This window comes from Homarus americanus, unplaced genomic scaffold (genome assembly GCF_018991925.1).
Source record: "Homarus americanus isolate GMGI-L3 unplaced genomic scaffold, GMGI_Hamer_2.0 scaffold47430, whole genome shotgun sequence".
NCBI classification, from domain to species: domain Eukaryota; kingdom Metazoa; phylum Arthropoda; class Malacostraca; order Decapoda; family Nephropidae; genus Homarus; species Homarus americanus.
This window is the reverse complement of record NW_024732584.1, coordinates 38,317-47,500: the sequence shown is the minus strand read 5'-3', so window position 1 is coordinate 47,500 and position 9,184 is coordinate 38,317. Positions and strand designations below refer to the sequence as shown.

At 41.9% G+C, this 9,184-nt stretch overlaps 1 protein-coding gene across 1 annotated transcript in view; it reads left to right on the top strand.

Moving 5' to 3' along the window:
• Positions 1-2,333: 2,333 nt before the first annotated feature.
• Positions 2,334-9,184, top strand: part of LOC121868917 — a 31,261-nt gene continuing 24,410 nt past the window's right edge. The window contains exons 1-2 of the mRNA XM_042369952.1: positions 2,334-2,539; positions 6,883-6,963. Coding sequence (XP_042225886.1) covers positions 2,338-2,539; positions 6,883-6,963 — 283 coding nt within the window. The 5' untranslated portion in view covers positions 2,334-2,337. The remainder of the gene's footprint in view (positions 2,540-6,882; positions 6,964-9,184) is intronic.

Sequence of the window (9,184 nt, the reverse complement as noted above, 5' to 3'; positions counted from 1 at the left end):
TCAAGTGTCTCACCTGATGACAACACCCTCTAAATCTCCCCCAAAGACTTACAAATCCGCACTCAAATCCGTCCAAAGAGTGTATGAGGGTGAGTGAGTGAGTGAGTGAGTGAATGAGTGAGTGAAAGAGTGAGTCAGTGAGTCAGTGTGTGAGAGAAAATGTATTGAAGTCCTTTTGGGGATTTCTGACAGAGTGGGATAAAATCCTATCGAAATCCGGTACAGTAAATCCCCTTTTAAGATACACAATGATCCCTGAATCTCAGTTGAGGAATAGACAGTAATCCATTAAATCCCTCTAAGAGTACACAGTAATCCATTAAATCCCTCTAAGAGTACTCAGTGATACATTAAATCCACCTAAGAGTACACAGTAATCCAATAAATCCCTCTAAGAGTACTCAGTGATACATTAAATCCACCTAAGAGTACACAGTAATCCAATAAATCCTTCTAAGAGTACTCAGTGATACATTAAATCCACCTAAGAGTACACAGTAATCCATTAAATCCCTCTAAGAGTACTCAGTGATACATTAAATCCACCTAAGAGTACACAGTAATCCAATAAATCCCTCTAAGAGTACTCAGTGATACATTAAATCCACCTAAGAGTACACAGTAATCCAATAAATCCTTCTAAGAGTACTCAGTGATACATTAAATCCACCTAAGAGTACACAGTAATCCAATAAATCCTTCTAAGAGTACTCAGTGATACATTAAATCCACCTAAGAGTACACAGTAATCCATTAAATCCCTCTAAGAGTACTCAGTGATACATTAAATCCCTCTAAGAGTACACAGTAATCCATTAAATCCCTCTAAGAGTACTCAGTGATACATTAAATCCACCTAAGAGTCCACAGTAATGTAAATCCCATCCGAGGTAGAGGTGGATTCAATGTTTACATCCCATTACAAGTTGCCAAGTGTCATTTTTAAAAGTTCCCTCGTGTAAACATTGTCAGGTAAACAAACCCTAGCTCTCCACAGTGTCATTTTTAAAGTTCCTGCGTGTACACATTTCGCTCTGTCAACAAACCCTTACATCACACCTCTGCCCAGATGCCAAATACCGAGTCACGCCTTTGAAATGTTTTTGTGCGTGTTTTTATTTTTAATCACAAACTGGCAACAATGTCAGCTTAGTTTTCCCGCGTTTTTTTTTTCGCGTCTATTTTCGGTTTGGTCTTTTGTTTACATTTTGAGGTGATTTATAATTGTTGTTTTTTTTTTGTTTTTACCTTCGTTTTGTTTAATAGTATTGTGTGTGTGTGTGTGTGTGTGTGTGTGTGTGTGTGTGCGCACCTATACAACACTCTCCCCTTCCTCATTTCCCGGTAGACTTCACACACACACACACACACACACACACACACACACACACACACACACTTTGTACCATTATGTTCCCTCTTCTGGCAGTACTGTGTATTTCCCTCAGGTGTTTGTTTCCCCTCACCATCTTCTCGTATCCATCAGTCCCTCACTTTACCAACTGTCCCCTTGTCCTCGATGATCTTTCCCCTCTCTGGTCGTAGGGTTGGGTACTGCAGTAGTCTCCCCTCACTCCTTCACTACCACCCTGCCCAGGTGTGTGTGTGTGTGTGTGTGTGTGTGTGTGTGTGTGTGTGTCATAATGATGATAATAATAATAATATATATGTATATGTAAATAATAATAATAATAATAATAATAATAATAATAATAATAATAATAATAATATAATAATAATAAATAATAATAATAATAATAATAATAATAATAATAATAATAATAATATCCAGAATGCGTTTCTTTATTCGTGTCACCTAGTTAATATTTTTTCTTTCAAACCTAACCTAACTTAACCTAACCTAACCTAACTTAACCTAACCTAACCTAACCAAACCAAACCTAACCTAACCTAACTTAACCTAACCATGTGACGTCCATTTACCTTCTCTAAATTTGCATAAACAGACTCAGTTTAACGTTACTCTTATTAATATCAACACAAGGGGATTAGTTAGCGTACAGGTGTATAATCGTACGTTTGTCTTCAGTGAACGCATATCAGAGGGCGTTTAGTAGTTAGTGCTATTGAGATTACCGTGTGTAGACGAAAGTGTATAAATGAAGAAGAAAAATTGCAGTTATCGTGTGAGATCTTATGTATATTGTATAATTTTATTTATTTCAGAGGTGTGTGTTTGTGTGTGTGTGTGTGTGTGTGTGTGTGTGTGTGTGAACCTTGATCCCAAACACATGTCTGTATAATACCCTGATCCCTGACACACACACACACACACCTGTCTCATTCCATCATTAACCCCTCCAACAGGTGTCATGGATGCGTCACGAGGACCTACACATCCTGACGGTGGACAAGTACAAGTACAGCACGGACGGTCGGCTGAGTGTGGCGTACGACGAGGAACAGCACGAGTGGCTCCTCAAGATCCAGGGAGTGACACAACACGACGCTGGGAGATACGAGTGTCAGGTGTCAACCAAACCGGTCCTTAGTTTCATCGTCAATCTGGAGGTCGTAGGTGAGTGTCATGTCTTATTCTTCCTCCTTCTCCTCCTCCTCCTTCTCCTCCTCCTCCTTCTCCTCCTCCTCCTTCTCCTTCTCCTCCTCCTCCTTCTCCTCCTCCTCCTTCTCCTCCCCCTCCTCCAGGTAGTCTCCAGGTGAGGGAGGAGTCACCGGGTTCCTGTGTGATTTGGTTGTGTTGACCTGGATCGAGTAGTATCTGTCTTCTCTGTCTGTCTGTCTGTGTTTACATATCTGTCTATCTATTCTTTGTCATTCATCTTATCTATCTACATCAATCTTCTCTTATCTATCTATCTATTTATTTATCTATCCAACCATCCATCCATCTATTTACTGTCAATCTATAATCTAATTACTTCACTTTAATGTACTTGTGTCCCTATTCTCCCCCCACCCCTCCCCTCTCCTCCCCCCACCTGCAGTTAGTACAGGTAATCACTTTACAATGGCCTTTTAAACACTGATCCATTATGAGTTTAAACATGTCAGGTAAAACTGAAAAAAAAGGGTTGTCGGGTTACCTTGTGATAGCTATTGTTTGAGCCTGTTATAGCGTTATTTCCCGTCCCTTTTATCTGATAACGTGTGTGAGAGAGAGAGCGTAGGGATGGAAATTAATAAAGTAAAAAAAGAAAGAAAGGAAGAAAGAAAGTAAGAACCCTAACCATTTTTTTCTACATCAACTCAGCCTAATAAACACCTAATGTCAAATTCATCACTATTTATTACTTTATTTTTTGCATTATTATTACTTTTTAAGTATTATTCTTACTTTTTAAGTATTATTATTACTTTTAAAGCATTATTATTACCTTTTCAGCATTATTATTACTTTTTCAGCATTATTATTAATTTTTCAACATTATTATTACTTTTTCAGCATTATTATTACTTTTTCAGCATTATTCTTCAGAAGTTTAATTACAGAATGATAATGTAATAATGCTTTCTGTCTGTTCTATATTTCAGCTTCTTGTGTCTGGGTCCCTCACAGTGTTAAACAGTACGATGGCTTAGCCTTTGATACCGCCTTGAGTACAATACCATGCACGGTGCTGTCAGAAGTGAATATTTACTCCTTCCTTCCTTATTCCTTCCTTCCTTCTGTCCGTCCTTCCTTCCTTCCTTCCGGCCTTCCTTTCGTGCTACCTTCCTTCTTCCGTCCTTCCTTCCATCCTTCCTCCTTCCTTCTTTCTTCCTTCCTTCCTTCTTCCGTCCTTCCTTCCATCCTTCCTCCTCCTTCTTTCTTCCTTCCTTCCTTCCTTCCTTCCTCCTTCCTTCCTTTCTTCCTTCTTCCGTCCTTCCTTCTTCCTTCCTTCCTTCTTCCGTCCTTCCTTCCATCCTTCCTCCTTCCTTCTTTCTTCCTTCCTTCCTTCCTTCCTCCCTCCTTCCTTCCTTTCTTCCTTCTTCCGTCCTTCCTTCTTCCTTCCTTCCTTCTTCCGTCCTTCCTTCCATCCTTCCTCCTTCCTTCTTTCTTCCCTTCTTCCTTCCTTCCGTCCTTCCTTCTTCCCATTACCTCAGTAATTTCTCTCCCATCAACAATTATAAAACTCCTCTCTATCTCCACCGCTAATACATCTCTTGTCCTCACACTAACCTTCACCTCTCCTTCTCCTCCTTCTCCTCTTCCTCCTTATACTCTTTGTAGTCTTCTTCTTCCACCTCCTCATCCTCCTTATCTTCCTCCTTACCCTCCTTCTCTTCCTCGTTGTCTTAATCCTCTTCCTCCTTATACTCTTTCTCGTCTTCTTCCTCCTCGTCATCCTCCTTATCTTCCTCCTTACCCTCCTTCTCGTCCTCGTTGTCTTAATCCTCTTCCTCCTTATACTCTTTCTCGTCTTCTTCCTCCTCCTCATCCTCCTTATCTTCCTCCTTACCCTCGTCATCCTCCTCGCCCTCTTCCTCCTCCTCCTTATACTCTTTCTCGTCTTCTTCCTCCTCCTCATCCTCCTTATCTTCCTCCTTACCCTCCTTCTCGTCCTCGTTGTCTTAATCCTCTTCCTCCTTATACTCTTTCTCGTCTTCTTCCTCCTCCTCATCCTCCTTATCTTCCTCCTTACCCTCGTCATCCTCCTCGCCCTCTTCCTCCTCCTCCTTATACTCTTTCTCGTCTTCTTCCTCCTCGTCATCCTCCTTATCTTCCTCCTTACCCTCCTTCTCGTCCTCGTTGTCTTAATCCTCTTCCTCCTTATACTCTTTCTCGTCTTCTTCCTCCTCCTCATCCTCCTTATCTTCCTCCTTACCCTCGTCATCCTCCTCGCCCTCTTCCTCCTCCTCCTTATACTCTTTCTCGTCTTCTTCCTCCTCCTCATCCTCCTTATCTTCCTCCTTACCCTCCTTCTCGTCCTCGTTGTCTTAATCCTCTTCCTCCTTATACTCTTTCTCGTCTTCTTCCACCTCCTCATCCTCCTTATCTTCCTCCTTACCCTCGTCATCCTCCTCGCCTTCTTCCTCCTCCTCCTCCCGTCAGCTCTTCTTCAGTATCGATCAAAAGACACCAAGATGATCCACACTCGAATTGAAAACCCTTTGAGAGGTTTCCGATGGTACATATGGAAGCCTTTAGCCTCAAGGTGGGGAGGATACGAGGAGTGGAGTTAATAGTGAAGAATCCAGCCTCTTTAACCGTGGATAATGTTACTGGATATACTGTGTGAACCTGGTAAAGAATCCTATTAGATTGGGGCATCAAAACCCTCCTCCCTCCTTCAGGTTCCTATAATGACCCCGTGTATCCTGAGATAATTAAATGAGAAAGTAACAAAATATATTCCTGAGAGAAGTACATCCTGTGGGAAAAAAATAATTTGAACACGAAAAAATTCACCTTACTACTGTGTCTCTCTCTCCCTCTCCTTCCCTCTCTCTCCCCCTCCTTCCCTCTCTCTCCTCCTCCTTTCCTCCCTCTCTCGCCCTCCTTCCCAGGTAGATAAAGTACCTAGGAAAGTCTTTAAGGCTGGTGTAATGACGGTATATCCTGGAGAAAAAAAAATGAGTTTGAACACGAAGGAATCACCTCACCCCCTCCCCCTCCCCCTCCTTCCCTCCTTCTCTCCCTCCTTCCCAGGTAGATAAAGTACCTAAGGAAACTCTTTAAGGCTGGTGTAATGATGGTGTGGCCTGGAAATAACATTACAGCTCATACAAGTTAATGATATTCATACTGGACTGCCGTAATGGAAGGTAAACACACTGTGAAGGAAACTCATGAGTGTGTAAAGTGACTGCGTTTCCGTGGACTGACCCGTGGTGGTGGTGGTGGTGGTGGTGGAGATGGTAGCAGTGGTGGTGGGGGGTGATAATGGTGGAGATATATGTTGGTGTCTCTATTATTACACTCTCCCTCCCATTTTCTGTTATGAGAGCCAATCAGATTGTCTCTAAGGGTAAAGGTGAATCATACCTGTGTTATTTATTAATTAATTTAACTTTTACCCTTTATGTTACCTGGAGGAGTAATTTGTGGCTTATTATTTCCACCTAAGTTCTTCTCTTATGTTGTTTATTTAATTTTTTTTTTTTTATTTCCAGAGTTATTTAAGGAGAATAGAATAAATGGTTTGGTTTTGTTATTCATTCAGTTTAATTGTCTTGTGGTTTATCTTTCTGGTTTATGATAAGGTATTTTTTATGAGTTATTTATCTAATTTGGGTTATGTTTGGAAGTGTTTGTTTTATGATAGTTTTATTTGTTTTAAGTCTTTTCTTGTTTCTTGTATGATAGTTTTATTTGTTTTAAGTCTTTTCTTGTTTGTTTTATGATAGTTTTATTTGTTTTAAGTCTTTTCTTGTTTCTTGTACCAATGTTTCGATGTTTTATTTTTGGTCTCAGGGCAGCTTGAAGACCTGTTGACTCTCTACTGTTACTCCCTCTAATTTCTCTGTTTATCTTTGTATGTTATTATTTAATGACTTCATATTACAGGTATTTTACATTGTGTTATTTTGGGTAGTTTTATCTCTTACATAATGAACAATTATTAATTAGTTTATTTTGGTTTATTCTAAAAAATTTGTTTCAGTGAAGTTTTTTTCTTAAATGTGATTTGTTATTCTGAGTTAGTTAGGTAATGAGATGTGTCTTTAGTTGGTGGTCTTAGGGACGCTCCTGAATACACAATAATTTTGACCAAAAGTTGGGGAAAAGTTTTCTACAGTCGGGTATATTTTGATCGCAAACTGGCCAAACTTTCTCGTATATTCAGGTGAAATTTAGCCTCAGGCAAGTGAAACTTTTCCCTGGACTTGAGAGAAAGTTTGGCTAAAATTGGGTGAGATTCTCCCTCCAAATAGGATGACAATTTGAAAAGTAATTTGTCTGTCTTTTGTGTGTTCAAGACGCCCCGCCCACCACCACGCCCTTCCCGAAGCTGCGAGACGCCGAGAAGCCTGCCGACGCCCCGCGGGCCGAGAAGCAAGGTGACGCCCTGCCTGTAGTGCCTCACTGCGGCACCTGGTGTAGTGCTTCACTGCGGCACCTACCTGGCCTGTGCCCCACTGCGGCACCTGCCTGTAGTGCCTCACTGCGGCACCTGGTGTAGTGCTTCACTGCGGTTCTTGTCTGTAGTGCCTACCTGCGGCAGTTGCCTGTAATGCCCCACTGCGGCACCTGCCTGTAGTGCCTCACTGCGGCACCTGCCTGTAGTGCCTCACTGCGGCACCTGCCTGTAGTGGCTCACTGCGGCACCTACCTGTAGTGCCCTACTACGGCACCTACCTGTAGTGCCTCACTGCGGCTCTTGCCTGTAGTGCCTCACTGTGGCACTCACTCACCACTGCATGTAGCTCTACTGGTGCTGTGAAAAAGAACTGTACCCCAGCGCCCATTTTAGCACCCAAGGACGGCTGGATAAGTTAACTCGCTTTTCTAATGAACTAACGCGTGTGTGTGTTTGCCTGGACTTCAATGCTTAATTAATGGTACCATTTACTGGAGTTGATTGATTGACTAACCGTTGCTGCCATATCTTCTGATTGACTTAGTAGTTGAAATTGCTTGGGTTGACTCACTTAATCATAGTATTAATTTACACTGATTGACTTGTTCATTCCAGTTGCTTCTAGTGAATTGGCAAATAAATATAAGTTGCCTGCACTCATTTCCTCACTAACATTGTCAATTGTACCAGAACAGACTGACTATTGGTGTGAGATAACTGGACTGATGGTCTTGCAATTCCTATTTGCATATTACTGGTATATATAACTATCTAGTCAATTGCTTGTTAATGATCGTTTTGAGGTTCTGACTACTTGGAGTAATTATCTGCAGGTGAAATGAGCTGCAATTCTGATATACCCCTATACTAACCTAAGCTAACCCTACCATACAATTAAGATTGGTGGTTATTTATGACTGACTCTCTCAATGATTAGATTAGGTTAGGGTGGAGCCGATCATACCCAGGCACCGAATAATTGACTTGGGATTGGACGCACTTGTTTCTGATTGGTCAAGAATTCCAATCACTGTTGTTGATTTATTTATTCTGATCGTACGGTGTTGTATATGTCCTTCTTGATCTGAATTGATGATATTTCCAATTAGTTTAAACTACTGAATCACACACACACACACACACACACACACACACACACACACACACACACACACACACACACACACACACACACCATCACGGGTCCAATCATTTTACAAAATACTCTGGAGGGAAGGTGAGATATAGGGGAAAAAAAATTGAACTGGAAATCACGTAGAGAGCGAAGCAGGGATACGATGGCCACCCCTGAGCTACAACAGGTGGGGGAGGGAAGGAGGGAAGACCTGCTGGAAAATTCGCACCGGTAGGACTGAGGTGGAAAATGTCTATTGGAGCATTTGACTCGGGAAAATATATATGGTGGATGGAGTAGAAATGTGTAGGGAGGGTGAGGGAGAGTGAGGGGGAGGGGTGGGTGAGGTGAGGGTGAGGGAGAGGAGGGAGAGTGAGGGGTGGAAGGGATGAGGGGTGAATAGATGGCGGGATGATCTAGAAAATTGTCCACGGGGAAAGGGAGGGGAAAGGAGGAAGGGTGAAGAGAGGGAGAGAAATAGTTTGGAAAAGAAGAGAAAGGGAAGGAGGATGGGGTGAAGAGGATGGGGAAGGAGTATAGAAAATAGGGAGAAGGGGAAGAAGGAAAGGAGGAAGAGAGGAGAAACGAAAGGAGGGAGAGGAAGAAGGGAAGGAGAAGAATTAAGGGCATGTAAGGAGGAAAGATGGGAGAGAATGAGAGAAGGGGAGAGAATTAAGAAGAAAGCGAAAGAAAACGAGAGAGAGAAAATGCGAGAAAGAAAGTTATCCTGGCTGGCTTAAAGGTTAACTAACACCACCTGAGCCTATACCTGCCCTAGCGGAGATGTGTACACCCACTACCAAAACTCCCTAGACACTCGGCAGTACAATAGTCTCACTGGCGGCTAGCGTATAGGAGAAAAGTGTTGAAGTATCATTTATGTAGACCAATATTAAGGTTAAATTAGGTTTGGTTACTTTCACTTTGGGGTAGGTTAGGTTGCAGTGGTTAGGTTAGGTTAGTTTGGATAGGTTAGATTACAGGTCGGGTCAGGTTAATGAATGAGGTGATAGTGAGTTTTTAGGTTTGTGTTATCAAGGATTCTATTTATAGGTTGGTCTTGTAC